Source organism: Abramis brama (assembly GCF_963993115.1).
Source record: "Abramis brama genome assembly, chromosome: 2".
NCBI lineage: Eukaryota > Metazoa > Chordata > Actinopteri > Cypriniformes > Leuciscidae > Abramis > Abramis brama.
The window spans coordinates 54,016,987-54,040,508 of NC_139964.1; the positions used below are offsets into that span (position 1 = coordinate 54,016,987).

Here is a 23,522-nt window from a genome sequence, read left to right on the forward strand (position 1 = left end):
GTGGGGGCAGAGATGATGGAGAGACATGTCAAAAGAATAATACAATGAGACCCACCGCCACGTGTCAGTAACCGACTTAATCAGCTGAATTCGGGGATAATAAAAGCCACAGAGTCCTCGCGTAAGAACAGTTAAGAGGACTGCACCAGAGAGACTTCAATACTGCAATACTTATGATGGAGTACAGCTACCTAACGTCTGCATACGAGTCTGGGATGGACACTGGCCGAACTTCTATCAGCTCCTGCAGTCAGCCCTTCAGCTTACAATATAACAGGTGCAATTTAGGTAACACAACCAGTTGCCATTTCATGGCGCCCGGTTCTCATCAACCCTCACATTACATAACAGGTTGGTCTGTGCTTTAATCATATTCATTAATTAGTATATTACATTAATTAAGGATGTAATTATTTGCATTTGAGATTTGACTAAGATTTAAAACTTAGCTATAACCCTTTTAACTAGCCTACAGAAAGAAAAAAAAACATTAATACTGTTTGTCTATATATAGCCTATCTATAACATAGCCTAGCGTTAAAAAGTTTGGGGTTAGTAAGGTTTTATTTTTATTATTATTAGCCTATTATTTAAAGAAATTAATAATTTGATTCAGCAATTAATAAAATCATTAATACATTCAAGATTTTACAGTTACAAAAAATGTAGATGTGCCACAACAGGAATATATATTTAAATAGAAAAAAAAAATATTTTAAATTGTAAAAATATTTCACAAAATTACTGTAGCCTATAATGTATTTTGATCTAATATGCAACATTTGTGAGCGTAAGATACTTTTTTCAATAAAATAATTTAAAAAAATGTACCGACCACACATTTTTAGTGTAGATACAGTCCATTTACTAATTGTATAACATTTATTTTTGTGTTAAATTACAATTTCATTTAATTTCCAGTTCATCGCAATCTTTTGAGTTATGAACGAGGCATCCAGGAGAGACGCAAACAAAGACGCGTCCGCACCATCTTCACCAGCGCGCAGCTGAAAGCGCTCGAGCGCGTGTTCTCACAGACTCGGTATCCAGACATCTACACGCGAGAAGAGCTCGCGCAGGAGATCCATCTTACTGAAGCTCGAGTTCAGGTATTATGTTCTTCTCTTCTTCTCTTACGTTCCATTTAGGCTCAGAGAGTTTAAGACCACCTTCATAGTCGTAAAACCGATTATTTAAACAAGAGTAAAGCTTACCATTTCAAAATTTTAGAGAAAAGTGGCAGTAAGTAAGCTACAAACCAGAAAGGGGAAGAAATAAAATAATATAATTGTTTTTTTTTTTGTTTTTGTTTTTTTTTTCCAACATGTTCAGAGGTATTAGGCCATATCGTCACCTTCCTAAAATAATTGCCTAAGTCATTTTTTGACATTTTTTTTATATTTTTTTTGTTGCACAACTCCTCTCCTCATGATGCTGGCCACCTCTGGTAAAATCGCCCACATCCTCAGTTGAACAGATCATGCAATTCTACCCCTGTAGTAAAACGGCCTATGTCAAGAGTGTGACGTAGGCCGTTTTATTTTGCCTAAGTCAACAGACGGTGAGACTTAGGCAATTTTACAAGCTTTTCGAGATGGCAGTTGCATCAAGAAGAACGAAAATCTACTCAACCTCTAAAGTTAAGGTTCAGTTTTTTGTGTTTTCTGAGAAACCTGAAAAAAATGACATGGGCAATTATTTTAGGAAGGTGAGGATATATAACCTCTTTTTATTTATCATAAATATCTAATAGTGTTGGTTGTGAATGCCTGTTGAATCTGACACAGTGTTCTAGTTGTCCTCAAAACACAATTAGCCTATGCTACTACAATAAATACTGAACCCCTACTGTAAAAAATTATCGTGATTTTAACGGTAAAAGACGGTAAAAATGCTACGGTGGAAAACTGTTAATTGGTTAACAGAAAGTTTTTCGTACTATATATGGTGAATAACTGTGATAGATCTAACTGTTCATTTCATGTAATTTTACAGTAAAATACCGTTTTTGGAAGTGAAGAAGTAATTGTAAAATTTACAGTGAAAAAACGTAAATTGATCGGTAAATTAACCGGTAAATTAACATTATGAATTTTTTTTTTACTGTAAATTTAACTTAAGTCTGTAAAATCTAAAATGTTGCTACCGTTTTTTTTACGGTAAATTTCTGGCAACCACAGCTGCCAGTTTTTTACCGTAAATTTAACAGAATTTTTTTACAGTGTATGAAATTTATTTTATTCAGGTCTGGTTCCAGAACAGACGAGCTAAATTTCGTAAACAGGAGCGTGCGGCCACATGGATTGAGTCATCATCCAAAGTGCACAGTTCGCTTTCTCATGCCAGCTCCAAAACAATGACAGTTCCTGACCCAGACAGCACACAGCCCACTCTTACCCTAACCGAAGACCAGAAACAGGACAACAGCGGTCTCAGAGAGGGCCAAGCTCCAGAAGAACTGCCCTTGTTAGGCATAACTTCTCTTGAAGCACAGAGGTCAAGCGGTCACCTAACTCACTGTGCTACTACTGCGTGCATGTGTTGAGCAGTAAAAGACATGATGTGCCATTTCAAACATCACTGTTTAGATCTCAGCTAGTGCCATTTCCTAACCTTATTTATGTTATTTATCGGTTAAGATCTTCTTTGATGACCAACAATGCTAAAAAAAAGTTTGTAGGCCTACACATGAGACATGCATGCTACATTTATCTTATTTTATTGCATTGAATTCATACACTTGGATAGGAAAATCATTCCACATACTGTAATCGTTTACTGCTTTTTGTTCTAAAAGAGAGAGCTTTGCTCCAGTGATTTATAACAAATAGTATGTGACAAAACAGCTAATTTTCCCCCTTAAAATTATATTCATATTACAGGATGCTGTTACAAAATAAATCTTCACCACATCATTATTCAGTCTTCTACTTACAGTCACAAACACAAGGTGGAGGTGCATTTAAAATAGTTTATTATAGTTTATTTAAAAACATACACTTGCTATAAAAGCCATTGCATTTCAGCGTCTTGTAGGTTGTCTTATATCGCTCATTTTTAAAAGGGTATAATAAATACAGAATATGAAGTTATTTGTCACACACATCTCACTCATCCTTGGCTAATCTTTCCAGTAATTATTGCCTTACTTTAGTTCGTATTCTTACAATGTCACAAAATAAAACAAATGATATACAAGCGACAGTAAAAACCCCCTGTATCTAAATGATGATGTGTTTTAATCAAATTTCAAATATTAACAGAAAGCAAAAGAAGTTATAAAAGCAGAAATTATATGCTATTTTTGCTGAATCGTTGTTGTATTTGATATTTTGGTGACATTCAACAGAACATGAAATCCTTTCCAGCTGATTTAGATTAATATAAATATGGATATTTAACATCTCTAAATGGACATGAAAAGCTTACAAAGGGTGTGCTTTTCATTTTTTAATCTCTTGCTCGCACATTCATAGTGTTTGAATAAAGTACAAGGGTAAAAGCAGAGTGCTCAGTGCATATGCATAATACTCTCACCAATACACATTGGTAACTTGAAGCTTTGGATGCAAGGGTGGCGACACTAGACATTATCTGGAGCGCATTTCTAAGGCACGACATTGCAGAAGAGAGAAAGGCAACAGAACACATAAAACCGATTTTAACGGGACATTTTTAAAAGCTAAAAGGGTTATACTTTACATTACAGTGCTTCAGTTATTACATAAAATGTTTGATTATAGAGCTGCTTTGCACACTGTTAATGTTATTACTTCAGTAATTCATTTTAGTAGCATGTAATGTATGTGTAACATTGGCATTGTAATGTAAAGCGTCACCAAGGAAAGTTACTGGGATCATGCAATTGTCTTACCATTCAAATGCAGAGCAAAACGTAAATATTAATAACATAAAGTTGGAAAAATAATCAAATGGAAATGTAAGATCTACCTGCTAGCAACATGCTGTTTACACGGGTTGTTAAACAATACTGCACAAATAAAGTATCAAACCCCTCACTTATCAAACAGGATAAAACAGGAAATGCAAAATGGAGGAAGGAACATTTAAATCAAATCCACTCCAGTTCATGAAGACATGAAGAAGGTTTTTTCAAACCATAAATAAGGACAATTTGATCAGTATTCATTTCATGTTGTCAGTTAAGGCATCAGGACAAATCAGCTAGGCCTAAGAGTCGCACATCATGCGTTCGTCAACAACGGTTGCCTAACATTTATTAATAATGTGAGAGACCTGCAAGACCATTACAAAAACTGAGATTATTTATTATTAATAAAATAACAGATGCAAAAATTTCTTGGATGAAAACTGGACGTTTGTGCTACCTAACAATAGAAACGGATTCAGTCACACTCTACATTACGGTGCTCATGTTACAGTGTATTTGAGTAATACTAAAAGAACAACATGTAGACATGTTTTTAATCCCATGCCATTATTGTACACTAAATAAGTACAACCTCGTTTCCAGGAAAGTTGAGGCATTTTGTAAAATGCAATAAAATCAAGAATCTGTGATTTGTTAATACTCTTTAACCTTTAAAAGTGCAAAGATTTCCAATGTTTTCACTGACCAATTAATTGTATTTTCTAAATATAAACGCATTTTGAAGATGATGGCTGCGACACACTCCAAAAATAAGTTGGAGCAGAGGCTAAATAAAAGTTTAACTGTTTTGAAACAGTCCACAATAAGCAAGTTAATTGGTACCAGATGAGGGTATCATGATTGGGAATAATAGTACAATCCACCAAAGGCTCAGTCTTTGTGAACAAATACAGGTCATGGCTCACCACTTTGTGCCAAATTTCATGAGAGAATTGCCAAACAATTCAAAAATCACATTTCTCAATGTAAGATTGCAAAGAATTCAGGTTTCACCATCTAACATACATAATATTGTGAAAAGATTCAGGGAATCCAGAGAAATCTCAGTCCTTGTCGGGTAAGCCAGGAAACCTCTGACACTAGACACTCTACGCTGGCTGTCTGCAGTCCAGATCTCTCTTACTGAAAATGTACAGCCCATCATAAAATAGAGAAGCAGACAACGACGACCACTGAGCAGCTGGACAGCATCAGGTAAGATTGGGCAAAAATTTCACTTTGCAACAATTAGTATCCTTAATTCCCAAACTATTTAAAAGTGTAATTAAAAGGAAAGGTGATGTGACACAGTGGAAAACATGCTTCTGTCCCAACTTTCAAAATTTGTTGAAAACAAGTGAAAACATTGGAAATCTTTTCTTTGTACTTTTGTCAGTTAAGTAAAGGTTAAAGATAAAATGTCCCAAATTTTCCTGAAATGGGGTTGTATTTGGGCTAATGGCACAGGCATTTGACATGATCTCTATCGCCACGTTAAGTACTGAGGTTTGTTACTGATGCATTTAAACTAGAATGCACGTCTGCATTTGTGTGAAGTATGTTTCTGGCCTCATTGCTATTGAACTGTGTGTAACATGGCCACTGTGAGGTAAAGTGCCACCAGTACTCATTCTAAAGTGTAAAACTAACTAACAGTATTAACAGACTCGCTGTCATATATTTTATGAACTCTTTATCATATTTCAGTAAGCACAAAAACAGTCAAAGTCCAGAGGAAAACCCATCATGCGTTCATGATTCCAGTTCTGATGTTGATGTATATGTGCTTGTGCTGTAAGGAAAATAGTTGGAAATGTTGTAGAAACATAAAATCCGTTCTTCTTGGTTCTGGTCCTGGCTTGGTTTAACCTGATTCCGGTTCCATTTCCTTGTCAGAAGTGCAGAGGCCTCACAATGTTGTCGGCTGGCCAGCAGCTGCAAGGAAGGAGGAGCGCATTAAAAATTGTCTTGACAATATGTATTGTACCCTTTTACCCTTGTCCCAGACATAGGGGACCTTAAAATATGACAAAAAAAAAAAAAAAAAAAAAAAATCAATCATAAAAATATTATTACATTGAAAAAACTATGATAATCTAAAAAGATGAAATAATCATAACCAATTACATAAACAATTACACAAATTATAAATGTCCCTCGGTTTCCATCACAAACACATTTTACTACTAAAAAAGTTATAAAAAATAAATGAATAATTAACAAATAGAGAACTACCAAGGAGAGCATGTCAATGAAGAGATTGATATGAAATATGGGATATGTGATGTATATATATATAAATAAAAAAATCACAATATTTGTATTGTGCATAATTTCCAGTCAAACTGCCAAATTATGTAAAAAGTGTGAAAATATTATAATTAGATATATTAGATAAATTACATATGCACAGTGCTGGTCAGAATTTTTTGCCCTCTTGGTAAATATGATCAAAGATGGCTGTAAAAAATAAATCTGCATTGTTTATCCTTTTGATATTTAATTTTTTTTTAAATGCAAAAATCTAACCTTTTATTGAAGTAAAAGTATTGAAAGTGGGGGGGAAATCACATTATGAAATAAATGTTTTTCTCCAAAATTTAATAAAAGGAGGCAGAAAATTGTTCTCAATGTGTTTTGGAGAAAAACATTTATTTCATAATGTGATGATTCATGTTTTTGATCACACATTATCTTACAAAATGCAGAAAAACTACAATCACAATATCCTGCACATTTAGGATCATACCCTTAAAACACATTGACTCACCCCTTGATTTTATGTAGCATTCTTGACAATTAAGAAGTCCATTTCGAATTCGGACGTCAGTCCCAGCACTTGTGTCGCCAAGTAACCCTTTACACACGCCACACTAGAACACATCAGATATTCATATGAGAAGATGTAGAGGTTACTCATGTATACACAGAGACTAACACAAACGAGAATTACCTTAAAACACTGAATATGGAAGTACAGCCCCAAGGTTTCAATGATCATAGCTGCTCCTTTACCCAACGGATGTGCACAGCTGGAGCAAAGTTTCTTTCCACTTACTGACCTGCAGAGGGCGCCACACAAAGCCATATGTTATTGGGTGGGTCTCAATCAGCTCCCTAGCGTCCCTAGGGTGTGAGAGGCTACGTCTGAAATCGCATACTCTTTTGAGTAGGTACTTATTTTGAAATAATTACTTCACAACCACTAAAAAAATATGTTCTATATAGTATGAATGTGTGTAGTATGAATGTAATCAGGACATACTACATTCGCCATGTTATCATTATCACGTGACTTTCCAGCGCCAATTGCGTCACTTCTCTGCCATTCATAAATCCTTTCCCGTGGCCTCATGGGATATTAAAGTGTCCATCGCCGGAAGAAGTAGGTCACCCGGGTACTTTTTGTCTTCTGTATATGAGTACTGCGAATTTGGACATTGTGACATACTGTTTTTCATCTACTATATAGTAGGGAAGTATGCGATTTTGGATGCAGCCATTGTGAGCATCAGTGCTCCCTGGTTTTTGCAGTGCATTGTGGGACTTTTTAGGTGCACTGGAAGGATTTTGAGATTGAAACACCCCTTATAATGGCAGACTCCCTGATCAGTGGCCTGAATACTGAACTAGAGCTGATTGAGACGCACCCATTGTAAAACTTTAACACTGACTTCTTGAAACAACAACAATTACAATATCGGTAACACTTTACAATAAGGTTTCATTTGTTAACATTAGTTAACACGAACTAACAATGAAAAACACTTCTAAATCATGTATTAATCTTAGTTTCAACATTTAATTTCAACATTTACTAATACATTATTCAAAACAAAAGTATATGTTAATATTATTCAATGGACATGAGCTAACATGAACTAACAATGAACAGTTGTATTTATATTAACTAACATTAACATACTGCTCCAAATATATTGCTCTTTATTAGTTAATGTTAGTTAATGCATTAACTAATGTTAACTAACACGGGACCTTATTGTAAAGTGTTAAAGGACAACTCCGGTGAAAAATGAACCTAGGGGTAATTAACACATGGTTACCGAGTCGATTGTTCCCTGGGATGCGTTTTCATGAAAATCGGATGCAAAGAGTTTTATCTCTAAAAAAAGAGTAGCTTATAACGCTAGTATATGGGGCACAGAGTAAGTAAAAGTAAATCGCTAGTTAATACCACTAACAAGGCTCAAAATAGCCTCACACTAACACGGTAGCATAATGAGGGTCCCTACATGCAAACCGAACGCCTTGCTAAGTCGGCGTTAGTCAGATTAGTCGAGACTAAAAAGTATCTTCTTATTAAACTGTCTGTACACTTACAAAGTTCTCAATGCTTCAGTTTGCATGTAGGGACCCTCATTATGCTACTGTGTTAGTGTGAGGCTATTTTGAGCCTTGTTAGTGGTATTAACTAGCGATTTACTTTTACTTACTCTGTGCCCCATATACTAGCGTTATAAGCTAATCTGTTTTTAGAGATACAACTCTTTACATTCTATAATCATGAAAACGCATTCCAGGGAACAATCGACTCAGTAACCATGTGTTAATTAACCCCAGGTTCATTTTTCACCGGAGTTGTCCTTTAAGGTGCGTTCACGCCACACCCTAATTACCGTAATTACGAGATTTCAACTTGTAAAGAGTGTTCACTTCCTTGTAACCTGCACATTTTCTGAGAGCTTCTACTTGTACCACGTGACTGCTGCAGATTAATTTAGGCATTGATAATTTTGACATAGAAACGCATAATTCCCAGCCCGAGGACGTAGAACAGCTCCAAGTAGAACGTTGCATGTTGTCATCTCGAAATTACGGCAATTACAACATGCCGTGAATGCAGCTTTACCATAATATCTGTGTAACTATGAATAGAATAAATAGGTTTATGCACAGTGGGGACCAAAAGTCTTAAAAGACCTTTTTTAAGATTAACATTTTTTTTTTTTTTTTTTTTTCAAATCCTGAAACTTTATTTCCAGGTTTAAATGATTTTAAGAAACAACAACGATATGGTACTACACTTTTGGGCCCCCTATATGTATATATATACTTTAAAGTGGTAACAAAAGCAAAATGCAATGCAAATATGCAATTTAAATGAATGGGATTGTGTGCACATAGGCACTTGGCATGATTATGTAACTCCTGAAATGAAAGCATTTGTTGTGCCTTATACGTATGGTGACCATTCACCAAATTGAAACCAATACTTTTGCATTTTAAGAAGATGCATTAAATCTTATAGGCCAGTTCAACAGCATGACCCAGTCACTGTTTCTGGCTGAAGTGCACAAATGCATTTGAAGCCTATTACTGAAACGCTCCACATACACACACACACGCATATGCGATCGAGTATGTGTTGGTGGGAAGGCTCGTACCTGCTGGGTGATGGAGGTGGCGTGTCTTGTGATGGTGTGGGTGATTTTGATGGGTGTGTCCCTAAAACATTTTCACACGACCCAGTCCTGCCATCAGCCATACACACACACACACACACACACGCGCGCATAGAGACAAAGAACTGTGAAAGCAAGTCATATGCAGAAATGTGTCATGTGCCAGAAAAAAAACAGAAAAAAAATCTCATACTGATCTGATCGTTTAAACATCCTTCACTCATAGCAAAGCCAAGCAGCATTTTGGCACTCGTGTGTAAGCAAGCCAGCATGCATCCCCAAACACATACACACACACACACCTCCTCATCCCCGTGGTCTGGCTCTGGGGTGGACTCTGTTTACGATCAAGTGAGGCAGTTTTCTTCAAATCCTCTTGCCTGCCTTTAGACTTACAGCTCCAAGAGCCATCTGCAATTACACAGAAAAAAGTGTGTCTGCTAATTTGCTGGTTTAATATGCATTGTGATTTATATATAGAAACATTATTGTGGCAGATGAGTAATGCATTAAAAAAAGATGTTCTTACATTAAGTCTGGGCTATTTTTATTTTATCAAGATTTCTGAAATGTTGATATAAGATGTTTGGCTATTTCTAAAAACCTTTTGTCAAAAGTAGTGTGGTGTAACCAACATGCAGGAAGAAATTGTGACTAGAAATCAATAGATGATCCCTTTTAGATCTTTATGAATGTGTGTCAAGGTCGTTAATTTTTGTTTTAAAACAGTATCAGATATTTTTTATGAAAGCTTTGTTCTGGGCAAATGTAGTAACCCTAAGAAAACCACTTGATATTCATGACTCAGAAAAGTATATTTTATAAAACATATATAATAATATAACATATATAGTGTTACAATAATAATAATTTATTACAATAATAATAAATAATTTATAATAAAACAACAATATATATATATTTTTTTCAATTATTTTAAATAATATATTTGTTAATAATGGCCTGAGGGCAAGCTTTCTTGCTCTGCCTTCCCACATTATGCACTGCACAGGTGTGGCAATATTATTATTAATAAGAAGGGGGGAATCTCCTCAACCACCAATGAGCAGCATTCACATTTTTAGTGTGTTTTTTGTAGAAACATTTTTTTTCTTCAAAAATGAATAAAACCAACAAACATCACATATAACAACATTTTCAAAAGATTTGACCCAGATTGACCCGAGGTTAGTGTGTGTATCTTACCTTGTATAAACTGCAGTTGTGGTGTAGCTGTTTGACTCTCCTGAGGTTCAATCCTCTGACCATTCTGCTGAGCTGGTGCAATTACTTGATCAGGGCTAGAGAGGTTAAATTGAACATTGACAAACCATTTGACATTGTCAACATCTGAATTTGTATTTTTTTGTTACACCTTTTCCAATGATAGGCTGCCAGAGTACATCAAAGCAAGCTCAATATGGCACAACTACTCTGAATTAAATTACGTTGAGTTTTAGATTTTTTTTTTTTTGCGGGCACGTTGCCATAGTCACATAGTCAATCACATTATCACTTGCTCAGTGGAAACGCAAGCCATTCTGAGAAAAGGTATATGGATTTTGCATATATTCCACCTGTGTGTCAGTCTGTTACTCTGGTTCGTCTGTGCCTGTTTCTCAAGCATTTCCTGTTTCTTCTCCCAGTCAGCCAAGGAGAGGACAATAGTGTCCTGTGGGACTGAGGGCTGGGTGAGGGATGGAGCCTCAGTCACGATACTGGACGATAAAACTGAGGTGCGAGGTGTCAGTGGGGTCACAGTTTCCTCCAGTATCCGCCTCTCCTATTATAGATTAAGAACTAATTAGCCGTCATTAAGAATTAATTAGCTGTCATGTAAAACAATTTGAAGACGCACCTCTTCATGGTGTCTCCTCTCCTCCTCTTCCACCTCTCTCTGCGCTCTCTCCCACTCCTCCTTCAGCTTCTCCTGCTCTCTCTGATATTTCTCCTACAGAGAAAGTAAAGAGGGATTAAAGAAATATTTCACACCAAAAGATTAATTTGTGCAACTTTCTTTTTTCCATGGAACACAAAAGAAGATATTTTGAAGAATGAGCTGGTCGCTCTTTTCCTTGCAATAACAATGAATAACAATATTTATATACGCTTTGTTCAGGTCTAATGGAGGAACTCTGTAACTCTTTATTTTACAGTATTCCTGTTACACATCTTACATGTACTAGTAATAACAGTAAATTAGGCATAGTTACAAGCAACTTACCCTAATTAAATAGTAAGCACATTTTGCTAATTAATATTACTCAGTACATATACATATATACACTATAACAAAAGCATCTTAAAATAAGTGTAACCAGGAACTCTAAGAAAACTGGGAAAACTAAGAAAAAAACGTTTTTGAAAAATGTCTCATGCTTACCAAGGCTGCATTTATTTGACCAAAAATACAGTGAAAACAGTAATATTGTAAAATATTATTACTATTACTACTATTTAGTTTGTGTTTTGGTTCTGTTTTCCCTGTTCGCCCTGTCATTGTAAGTTGACCTAGTTTCCTAGAGAGTGCCAGTTTATTCCCTTAGTTACTGAATATGTTCACTGTTCCCTCATTTACCTCCTTTGTTCAGTTTTCTGTTCTCTATTGCGTTATGCTGAGTTGTTCTGTTTACATGTTTCTTGAGATCTATGTTAAAAAAATCTTTACTGCTTCCTATATGTAACGATCACCAGCTGGAGTGCCTCTGAGAGTCACCAGAGGGCACTCCACACCAGAATATTAACCATCACAAACTCAACATCCCATCATGCCGCTTACCTGGGACTGATTGCACATACACCTGCAGCTCATCAGCACTCATCTCATACACCTGCAGCTCATTCACATACACCCATATAAACCTCTGTCACTCTTCAGTTCAATGCGAAGTATTGCATTGCCACGGCCTGTAATTTCTGAACGTTTACCATATCCTACTGATCTAGTTGCCGACCTCGGATTGTTATCTCACTTCTGCCTGCTTGCCGCCTGTCTTGACTTGGATTGCCTCTGGATTATTGTCTCTTGCTGCCTGCCCTGATCTTCTGCCTGTTACCTGACTACTCTCTCTGTGTTGATCTCTGATTTCCCTGTTTGCTGTTCTCTGACCCCTGCCTGTTTGACGTTCCTTCAATAAAGCTGCAAATGGATCCTTCTCAATCTCCTGTATCATAACAGAATACTTCGCCACTTCAGATCCAGCAGCCGAGAAAGAACCGAGACCCACCATGGACCCACTAATCAGTCTCTTCCGCCTCAGCCAAGGTAACCGATCCATAGAGGAATATGTTGACGAATTTTGTGAGCTTTGCCATGGGGTAGACTTGGACGAAGCAGTCTTAAAGGATAGTTTCCGATATGGGCTTGAGGACATGTTAAATTATCTCATGCCTGACAACACCCCTCAATGGACTTTGTCAATATATTGAATTCGCCCTGAGGATAAGCGGCTCATCCTCTTCTGTGGGCCCTGTGGATGAGGGTTCCCATGAACTTATCACACCCGTTGAACCAGAGTTCTGCTACACCTCAACTGATTCCCCAGACTCTCGTTACGTCTTAGCAGAATTCCCCGAGCCCTCTACTGCTGAGGGGGCGTTTCCAGAGACCGTGCCTGTCACGTCTGCCGATCCAGAGACGCTTCACGTCACTTCTGCCGATCCAGAGACCGTTCCCATCGCGCCAACCATCAAGCTAGTCACCGGATCGGTCTATTATCGTCCAGGACTGGTATCCAGTGTGGCCGATTCCCCGCTGAGGTCAGTACGTGTTGCCATAAGGACCATCGTGCATGAGTCTCGTCCCGCCGAGACTATCCTGCATAAATCATGTTTCGCCGAGACCTTCCTGCCTGAGTATTTTCCTGCCGAGCCTGCACTTCACGCCAGTCCAGCCGAGACTGAGAGCGTCATGCCCGCCAAGCCTGAGACTGAGAGCGTCATACCCCCTGAGCCAGAGCCAAAGCCCTCTTCGCTGCTGGTTCCGCGCAGCTCAAAGCCCTCTTCGCCGCTGGTCCTGCCCAGTCCAAAGCCCTCTTTGCAGCTGGTCCTGCCCAGCCCAAAGCTTCCGTCTCCGCTGGTCTCATCCAGCCCAAGGCCTCTTTCGCCGCTGGTTCCGTCCACTCCAGAGCTGTCTTCACCGCTGGTCCCATCCAGTCCAGAGCTTCTCGTCAGTCCTGTCGAGCCAGTGTCTCCGTACAAGATGGCCGCCGCCGAGCCAGTGTCTCCGTACAAGATGGCCGCTGCCGAACCAGTGTCTCAGGACAAGATGGTCTCCGCCAAACCAGTGTCCCAGGACAAGATGGTCTCCACCGAACCAGTGTCTCCAGACAAGATGGCCGCCGCCGAGCCAGTGTCTCAGGACAAGATGGCCTCCGCCGAGCCAGTGTTTAAGGACAAGATGGTCGCTGCTGAACCAGTGACTCAGGACAAGATGGTCTCCGCCGAGCCAGTGTCTTCGGTCAAGATGGCCGCCACTGAGCCAGTGACTCAGGACAAGATGGTCTCCGCCGAGCCAGTGTCTTCGGAAAAGATGGCCGCTGCCGAGCCAGTGTCTCCAGACGAGATGACCACCGCCACGTCGCCTGAGCCCTCAGCAGAGATGGCCGCCGACACGGTGTCTGTTCCTGTTCCTGAGCCGGTGTCTGTTCCTGTTCCTGAGCCGGTGTCTGTTCCTGTTCCTGAGCCGGTGTCTGTTCCTGTTCCTGAGCCGGTGTCTGTTCCTGTTCCTGGGTCGCCTGCAGGGTCGTCCCGCCCTGGCCGCCTGAAGGGTCGTCTCCTCCCTGGCCTCCTGAAGGGTCGTCTCCTCCCTGGTCGCCTGCACTGCCTGCTCCTCCCGGGTCGCCTGCACTGCCTGCTCCTCCCGGGTCGCCTGCTCAGCCTGATCCGCCCTGGTCGCCTGCACAGCCGCTCCACCCTGGCCATCCGTTCTGCCGCAGTCTGCAGGTCCTTTTCTGCTCCACGGACCTGGCCCTCCATCCCGCCCCCGGATCCGCCTCCTCTTCAATTCCCTCCTGGACTGTTTTTGGAGCGTCTGGAAGCCGATCTTTGGGGGGGGGTTATGTAACGATCACCAGCTGGAGTGCCTCTGAGAGTCACCAGAGGGCACTCCACACCAGAATATTAACCATCACAAACTCAACATCCCATCATGCCGCTTACCTGGGACTGATTGCACATACACCTGCAGCTCATCAGCACTCATCTCATACACCTGCAGCTCATTCACATACACCCATATAAACCTCTGTCACTCTTCAGTTCACTGCGAAGTATTGCATTGCCACGGCCTGTAATTTCTGAGCGTTTACCCTATCCTACTGATCTAGTTGCCGACCTCGGATTGTTATCTCACTTCTGCCTGCTTGCCGCCTGTCTTGACTTGGATTGCCTCTGGATTATTGTCTCTTGCTGCCTGCCCCGATCTTCTGCCTGTTACCTGACTACTCTCTCTGTGTTGATCTCTGATTTCCCTGTTTGCTGTTCTCTGACCCCTGCCTGTTTGACGTTCCTTCAATAAAGCTGCAAATGGATCCTTCTCAATCTCCTGTATCATAACACTATAGATCCTGCTTTCAACTTTATTTGCAACCCATCGGGGAAATTATTACATATTATGTTAATATATATATTAAAATGTAATTTATTCCTGTGATGGCAAAGCTGAATTCATTACTCCGTTATTCAGTGTCACGTGATCCTTCAGAAATACTTCTAATATGTTAATTTGGTGCTTTTTTTTATTATCTCAGTTGAAAACTGATGTCCTGCTTAATATTTTTGTGGAAACTTATACTTTTTTTTCAGGATTCTTTGATGAATAGAAAGTTCAAAAGAACAGTATTTGAAATAGTCTTTCATGTCACGTTTTGTATGAAACCACAATAAACACACAAGTGATTTCTTTGAAATTTGTTCCTCAAATTTTATTTTTCTTCGAAATTTGTCTTTTTATATTCCACAGAAGTAAAGAAGTCATACAAGTTTGGGTCTGGTTATAGAGGAAGTCAACAAATGGTGCGATAAATTGGAGAGAAGGTGAAGGGTAGAGAGGACAGATAGGAAAATCTCATGCTGACCAGAATACTGACACCTACACCAATACCAGTTTTGTGGTGCGCACTTCTCTCAGACAAACCCCAAGCTGGCTATTGTACCTGCAGCAGGCGTTCCTGCTCCTGCTGCCATCTCTCCTGCCGTCTACGCTCTTCATTAGGATCCCACGTCCAGTGATCAACCCTTTTTGCAAGATTCAGCATTGGGGTTTCAATCTGATTCACGCACACACACATACAGAAGAAGAAAGGAAGAAAAGGAAAGGAATGTAAGAAGACAGGGTGCACCTACACTGTAACAACAGCTATAAGCATGAGCACTTGAAAGTTGGTCTGAGACGATGAAACACCAGTAAGAAGCAATGCAACGGCAAAAGACATAAAACACAATCTGCTCCCCTCAAGCCATCTTGAGTACTCTAGCAGCCAAAATCAGTAAAACGCACATCAAATGAGTGACTACCAAGGGAAAAAAGAATGAAAAGAGTTGCAAGAATGGGTGTGAGTTTGGCACGACTGAAGTACTTACACATTCAGTTGAGTAGTCAATCCCCTCTGTGGAGAAAAGGAGAGGGAAACAGAGGCTTTAGAAACTCATCATATACTCCATAATATCGTCTTACGCTAATGAAAGCGATAGCACCACAGGAGTTTAAACTGGTGCACAGATACACAGAGCATAAAACACTAAAATGACACAAACAAAGAGATAGACAGAAAATGTTGAGGCATAATGGCTCTGTTAACACAGATACTCACATCCATCTCATGGTCCTCTTTCAAAACAGATCCCTGTTTACACTCATTACGTTATTATTATTTACATGCACCTCCACTTATGAATTTGAGGCTCTCCGATTTTGTGGCTACTTCAATGCAGTGTGGTCCAGTGTATTTGACCACTTTTGATCACATATTGTGAATGTATCACCTGAGATGGATATGAATACATGAGGCCAAAACAAGAAGGGTGTATTCTCTGAGAGTTGTTAAAATACAGACATGAAAACAACAGTAAAAGCAATATAAAACAGAACATCCTAATTTCTACATAATTCATTTTTGAGCACGACTGCGTAATGATCAGATTAAATAAATCTATTCTATGCCCATGGAGTGCTGACATGTCCATGCTACAGATGCCTGATGAGGACAAAGTGACGCACAAATCTATGTTTAAAAGGAAAGGTCTTTAGTTGAGGAGAGAGTGGGGACAGATGGGAGAGTGGGTAAACTGAATCACCTCAGTTTACACCTCAATAAGAAACGGCAAGACTGTTGTCATGTGACTATACCAGTAAATATATACTATATACTGGTAAATCAAAGTCAAAGGAAATTTTCTACATCTCTACAATATTCTACATTCTGCAAGTGAAATACATTTTATGTCAAAGCACATTTTTTCCAGGTCTAAAAATATATATCATACATATTGGTACATTTTAAGTGCATAACTTTTATTTGTAATATTATAATATAACATATTATAATATTTCTTTTTTGAATTGCCTGAAAAACCACCTCATGCGAGCGTAAAAACTTTTGTGCGATAAATGGGAGTTTTTTTCGAAATTGACGTGTTTCCATTGGGCGTATTTTCAATTCACAATTTCAATTTGCGCAATGTGTAGGGTAATGGAAACGCGGCTTATGTCACCTTAAAATAAAGTGTAACCAAACTTCCCAGACAGCAACATAGTGTCGGCCCAGATTCGGCTCACATCTGGTACGTGTTGAATCCACGTGTACAAGATGTGGGCCGGATATGGGCCGACACTATGTTGCTGTCTGGGTTACTGACCCCAAACTTTTGAACGGTAGTGTGTAATATATGTTTCACATCTGTCTCCTTTGTCCTTAACTATAGGACACATTAAGTTAAAGTGGCACTGTTTACCCCACTTTCCTCTACATTTAAATACAGTTCAAAAGTATTGCCTCATAGTGCCCTCAGCAGACAAGCGTTTACTCTACAATGCACCTCCACAGGAGAAGTCAAAGGAGGTTGACAAACGAGAGATGATGCAGATGGATTATCTGCTGTTCATGGAGAAGGAAGCCCTGTGCCATTAGCTCATCTATCAGTTTTACCTGTTGGAGCGAAGAACTCCCAGCGTAACCTAGAGCTACAAGAGGTATGTGAGGACTCTAACAGACCCACACGCACATCAAATGATACCAGCCAGAAAAGATGGATCGTCAATGAAAGAGACAAAAAGCAAGAGAAAAAGATCGAAAAAGATAAACCAGAAAGAAAGGTAACCCAAAAGAAGATTCAGTGGAGGTAAATGGAGGACTAAAAAGTGGGAAAGTTGGAGTAAGGATTCATTTGTTCATCACATTATGAGAGATTAAGAATGTGGCAAGTGGAGTTGTATTACCTGTCAGTGAGAGCGAGTATGAAGTCTGGTCAGCCTTGCTGGTCTCGGCAGTTGAGCTCAAATCACATGAATTATGGACAGAACCAAGCTGATGGGAATGAAAAGGAAATCATTAAAGATTCTCGCGTTTTTCACAAAGTCAATGGAAATAAAAGCAGGTTTCCAATCAGTATATAGTATACAGTAGCACATTCACCCTACTCATCAAGGTATGCTATGCAAAAAAAATAACCCTAACAGGGTGATCAGGACCCCATCCTGAACTTAATTTGTCTGTCTATTTTGTGAAAATGACCAGCTGACTGTACATTATCCTGCTTATTACATGGCAACTTGTAATATTAAATATTGGTTTATTTATTATTTATTTGGAATTATTTTCTTACTTGTGAAGACATAAAACTAGTGCAGCTATATTGGAAATTAAACAGTTTAGAAGTCGTGAATGCAACGACTGACCAATCAGAAGTATCAAAGTTTAAAGATGCACCCTATAAAGCACCAAACAGAAGTCACTTGAACAAGATCCGGTCTAGTCCCAAACTAATCATTTACTTTCCAGCAGCTTTAGGCTTTATATTTAGGAATCAGTGGATGTGTTTCAAAAACCAATGAACTTTTATTAAAAAAGTGAAAAGAGCGAAATCAAGGCCCACCTGCTCTGTGCAGGACGTGTCATTAGGTGGGATTTGGTGTGTCTGAGTGAGTTCTGTCACTATGGTTGTTGTGACAACACAGCTGAGCTTCATCATTGTGTCTGGCACTGGCTGCTTTCCTGATAAAATAGGAAACTATAAGTTAATATAAAAATGATTCAGTATATACCTTTGCTTTAAAGGGGTCACATCATATTACTTTATTTTATAACTTTATATGTGCTTGATTAGAAGTTTGCATGTAAACACACTTAGTGTGAAGTTGCTGAACACAATTAACATTGTTGATGTGAAACGTGAGCAGTCAAGCATTAATGTATTACTCTGACATCAGAAAGATACGAAAGTTGGAACTACTTAAATAGATAGACCACCTAAATTCTGTTATTATTTACTCACCCTTTTGTCGCTCTGAACGTGTATTATTATTATTTTATTCTGTGGAACACAATATATATATATAATACAATATAATATAATATAATATTCTGTGGAATATTTTGTAGAACATTGGGAACCAAACACCATTGGATCCCACTGACTTCCAATGTATGGACAAAAAAGAACAATTAGTCATACAGTTTACAGTGGGTGAGTAAATGATGAAAGAATTTTCATTTTTTGGGTGAACTATCGCTTTAATTTCAATAAATTGTCTTTTTGGACCGGGGATGAAGTTTATTTTCACATTATAAAACTTTGGATAATATTATATTCTTCAACCTGCTGGTTCTGACACCGATAGTGCAGTTGAGTTGTCTTCTTTGATATTCTCTTCTTGAGAAATAAGAGAACATTCCTTTTCCATCTTTACAACTTCTTTCTCTTGTTCAGGAATGGAAGTCTGTAAGTTTTGCTGGTGGTCTGAGGCTTCAAACACAATTAGCTCCTCGTTTTGTAGACTTTGAGTGGCTGGCTTTGGAGGTGAGGGAGAGAAGTTGATAGGACGATGCATAGAATTTCTATCGTCCCTCTCTCTGCTCTCCTGCTGAGTGCTCTCACCATTCACACGTATCAGCCCATCACTCTGTATTAAAAACAAAGAACACACATTTATTCAAGCTAATTATGTACCCAAAAATGAGAGATTATTTACTCATTCTTCTATGGAACACAAAAGGAGTCCAGCAAAATGTCTACGTTGGTTTTTTTCTTACACAGGAAGCGAATGGTGACCTCGACTGGTCCCATTGACTTTCATTATATGGAAAAAAGCAACATGGACATTCTGATAGATAACTTCTGGTGTGTTTTACGCAAGAAAGTAAGTCATACAGGTTTTGAACAACAAGAGGGTGAGTAATGACAGAATAATTTTTTTGGGGTGAACTATCCCGATAAAAGATTGTCTCATTAGGTTTCAAACTGGGGTCTGGGGACACATACAATTTGAGGGGAAGAAAGTATTTTATTTTTCAAATTATTTTTCAAACTGCTTTGGCTTCATGTGTAGTAATGATATTTTCAAAGATGATATATAAATTAAAAGCCAACTATTTATATATAAACCTTTTCTCATTGTTTAAATGGCTCTATAGCTGTCTTTATATTTCAGTAAGAGTGTCTTTTGCTGGGAAATTATCATATTTCGGTGTCCTTGGTGTCCAAAAGTTTGTAAATCCCAATATTGTCCTACCTAGTTAATTTTTAAAGGAATTGGTTATTGAGGTTAATGTCCAGGATAAAATATCCTTGCCTTTACTGATTTGCGGAGGCCTTGGCTGAATTTTGGCTGGCTGTAGGGTTTTGGGGTGATGAGGGGAACAGGCTTTGATGGAGCAGGAGGAACTCGCGTAGGTGCTGACAGGACTTCTGGAGCGTTGATGGACTTGGCAGGTGATGGTTCAGTGGTTTTGGGCAGCGCCGGTGCCTGTTTTTGTGCAGTCATCTGGTCTACATGGATCACAGGATGTGTTTGGGTAGTTTGCGCAGCCTCTGGAACCTTTGCTGGAACCTTTACTAGGGCGGTGCATGTTGGCTTCTTCTCAGGCTGATGGAGAGGTGACATGTGCATTGGTGAGGCAGCAGAAGGCAGTTTGGGGAGCTGGAGTTTCTCCAATATGGCATCGCTGATGGTGAAACGGAGAGCATAACGTTGAAGCACAGCTGCTTTCTCTTCTGGAGTGGAGGCTTTACAGTATTGTTCATGTAGTTCCTGCTCCCTACGCTCTCTGAAAGAGAGAGAGAGAGAGAGAGAGAGAGAGAGTGAGATCAATAGAATGTCAATTACATATTAGATTGTCTACGACAAAGAAAACTAAAAATCTTACTTTAAGACACGTGCAAAGTAATAACAAATTTTCCAATAATAAAATATATTCTATTTTAATATATTTTAAAATGTAATTCATTCCTGTGATGGTAAAGCTGAATAGCATCATTTTTAGCATCATTACTCCAGTCTTCAGTGTCACATGATCCTTCAGAAATCATTCTAATATGATGATTCGGTGCTTTTCTTATAATTATCAATATTTAAAACATGTTTGGTACTTGACATTTTTGTGGAAACTGTGATACATCTGTTCAGGATCCTTTGACTAATATAAAGTTCAAAAGAACAGCATTTATTTGAAATATAGTTTTTTTGTTACAATGTAAAAGTCTTAACTGTCCCTTTTTGAATACAAATATTTATTTATATGTATTCTTATCTTACTGATACCAAACTTTTGAATGGTAGTGTACTTTTCAATCATTTCATTTCATCATCTAAATTTAAATCCAAAGATTAAAAACATGCTCATTCTAGAAGGTGGAATCTATTCAATAATTACTTGACTATATTTTTTTAATACATTAATAAATCAGACAAAAAAAAAGAGCATCATGTCATTGACCCTAAGGCAGTCCTGATAAATTCTAAAACACAAATTCACTAAACAGTTGCCTTGTCACTGTACTTCAATGCCAAAACGTACATCATACTCCCTAAACTCCCATTATCTGCTAAATCTAAATCTACAGGGTGTAAAGATTTCAATTTGTCTCACTTCTCTTCTACTATTTCTTTGTATGTTTTGATGCTCTTCCTGCGATAGGCGGATCCTCCATCCGTTGTCATTAGTTTCTCCATCATCTTCCTCTCCTCTTCCTTTTTGATCAGATCTTGAGAAGCGCTTCGTCTCCGACTCTTCCAGCGAGCCAAGTCCTACACACAGAAGCCAGAAAACATACATGTGTACACTTGTGAGCTTGTTAAATATGTGTTTGTGTGTGGGTTTGTACTGAGTGACTCACGTCCTGCCACTGGTCCTCCTCCTCTTTGAGTTTGTTGTACTGGTTGTGTAGGCGCTCATGCCGTGATTGGCTGTGCGCCCGAAGGTAGGCAAGCTCATCCTCTTCATCACGCATGTCAATCAAACTCACACTCCTTTGAATAACAAACAAAAACAAAAGGCACATTTATAAGTGCTGTAATGCTTTTAGATGAAGAAAAACGAAATTAAAGTCAAATCCCAAATAATATTATCTCTTCCTCTGAGACCTGAAGGCACAAAGACAGGAAATTCTTGATAAAAGATATGAAATGTCAGTATGATGTTAACTAGGAATGATGTAGAAGAAATGTAAGTAGAAGAACAATGTATGGTTATCAGGACCATGTACAATACAAACAGAACAACTACAGGAAAGGTAGATCTACATATATATGAAAATAAAAAAAAATTATTGCTCAAGAAACAATCATGTTGTTCAAAACCCATTTCATACCATTTAATAAACTACTGAACTATTTTCTTTTCCCATATATATATATATATATATATATATATATATATATACAGGTGTACATCCTGTATATACTGTATAACCAATCTTTTGGTTGTAATTAGTTATATATAGACTACGACTTATATTATGAAGCCATACAATAGCTTTATGTAAGAAACAGACTGAAATCTGAGGAACTTGAGAACTGAAAGCTTGAAACATCCAATTTATTATAAATGCGTGCATGGAAAAGAGTGACTATCACATTCTTATAGATTAAGAACAACATGAAGGCGAGTACATTTATTTACATTTTTTCACTATCCCTTTTAATGCAACTGGGTATGCTGTAGTGGATTGAGGTTATAAAAGTATGTATGCATGTGTAACCACTTCCAGGGAACATAAGTATCCACAACAGCAAACCATGAGAAAGATTCAAACGTATGCCTTTACATGCATGTGTAGGGGCAGGCTTGACTACTTAGTTTTTGAAAATGCATGCATAAAGAGTAAGAGAGAGTATGTCAGTTTAGAAAATGGTTGCATCTGCATGTGAATAGAGACACTGTTGAACACATGTGTTTATAGTACATGCAACTGCTCAGTTCTGCAGCAACAGCAAGAAAGAAAAGGAATGAAAGACGGAAAGATAGAGAGGAAATAAAAGAAACTTACTCTGTTTCATCAGAAACACTAGTAGCTCTGAATCTAGAACATTAATGAATAAAAAAAGTAAATAAATAAAGTTGAAAACAAAACAAAACAGCTGAACATAACAGAACACTAAGCACAGACCTTTATAAATATAAAATACTGATTATTACCCATCAAAATAAAACTTACCTCACTATATTACAATTACACACACACACACACATTATATATATTGAAAATACCTATTTCCAGAAAAGCTGGGACATTTTGTAAAATGCAAAGCCTGAAATTTCTCTGGATTCCCAGAATCTTTTCACAATATTATGAATGGTAGATGGTGAAAGAGCTAAATTCTTTGCAATCTTGCACTGAGAAATTAGATTTTTGAATTGTGTGAAATTTGGCATAAAGTGGTGAGACATTATCTATCTTTGCTTGCAAAGACTGAGTATTTGGTGGATGGTACTATTATTCCCGAACACAATACATCATCTAATTCACCTAATCAGTGCGGACTGTTTTAAAACAGTTGGATATTCTATAATATTTTCACTTTTATTTTGCCTCTGTCCCAACTTTTTTGGAGTGCGCTGCAGCTATATCAAAATCTGTTTATATTTACAAATTTAAATTAAGTTGGTCAGTGAAAACATGGGAAATATTTCCTTTGCACCTTTGTCAGTTAAATAAAGGTTCAAGAGAAATAGCAAATCACAAATTCTTGATTTTATTGAATTTCACAA

The 23,522-nt window shown here is 38.2% G+C and overlaps 1 protein-coding gene across 7 annotated transcripts in view; it reads right to left on the reverse strand.

The window, feature by feature from the left end:
- Positions 1–2,957: 2,957 nt before the first annotated feature.
- The window catches only part of limch1a (LIM and calponin homology domains 1a), a 55,724-nt gene continuing 35,159 nt past the window's right edge, over positions 2,958–23,522 (reverse strand). For 3 of the 7 annotated variants that reach the window (XM_084107237.1, XM_084107236.1, XM_084107231.1), the window contains 17 exons: positions 22,801–22,833; positions 21,649–21,781; positions 21,402–21,559; positions 20,105–20,579; positions 19,132–19,435; positions 18,409–18,527; positions 17,753–17,840; positions 15,898–15,923; positions 15,471–15,584; positions 11,174–11,266; positions 10,893–11,098; positions 10,522–10,616; positions 9,618–9,726; positions 9,298–9,384; positions 6,846–6,954; positions 6,663–6,765; positions 2,958–5,827 (listed from right to left, as the gene is read on the reverse strand). In XM_084107237.1, the coding sequence (XP_083963363.1) occupies positions 5,802–5,827; positions 6,663–6,765; positions 6,846–6,954; positions 9,298–9,384; positions 9,618–9,726; positions 10,522–10,616; positions 10,893–11,098; positions 11,174–11,266; positions 15,471–15,584; positions 15,898–15,923; positions 17,753–17,840; positions 18,409–18,527; positions 19,132–19,435; positions 20,105–20,579; positions 21,402–21,559; positions 21,649–21,781; positions 22,801–22,833 (2,278 nt within the window). In that variant the 3' untranslated portion in view covers positions 2,958–5,801. The remainder of the gene's footprint in view (positions 5,828–6,662; positions 6,766–6,845; positions 6,955–9,297; positions 9,385–9,617; positions 9,727–10,521; positions 10,617–10,892; positions 11,099–11,173; positions 11,267–15,470; positions 15,585–15,897; positions 15,924–17,752; positions 17,841–18,408; positions 18,528–19,131; positions 19,436–20,104; positions 20,580–21,401; positions 21,560–21,648; positions 21,782–22,800; positions 22,834–23,522) is intronic. The other 4 variants (XM_084107235.1, XM_084107232.1, XM_084107234.1 and 1 more) reach the window with 3 other exon arrangements.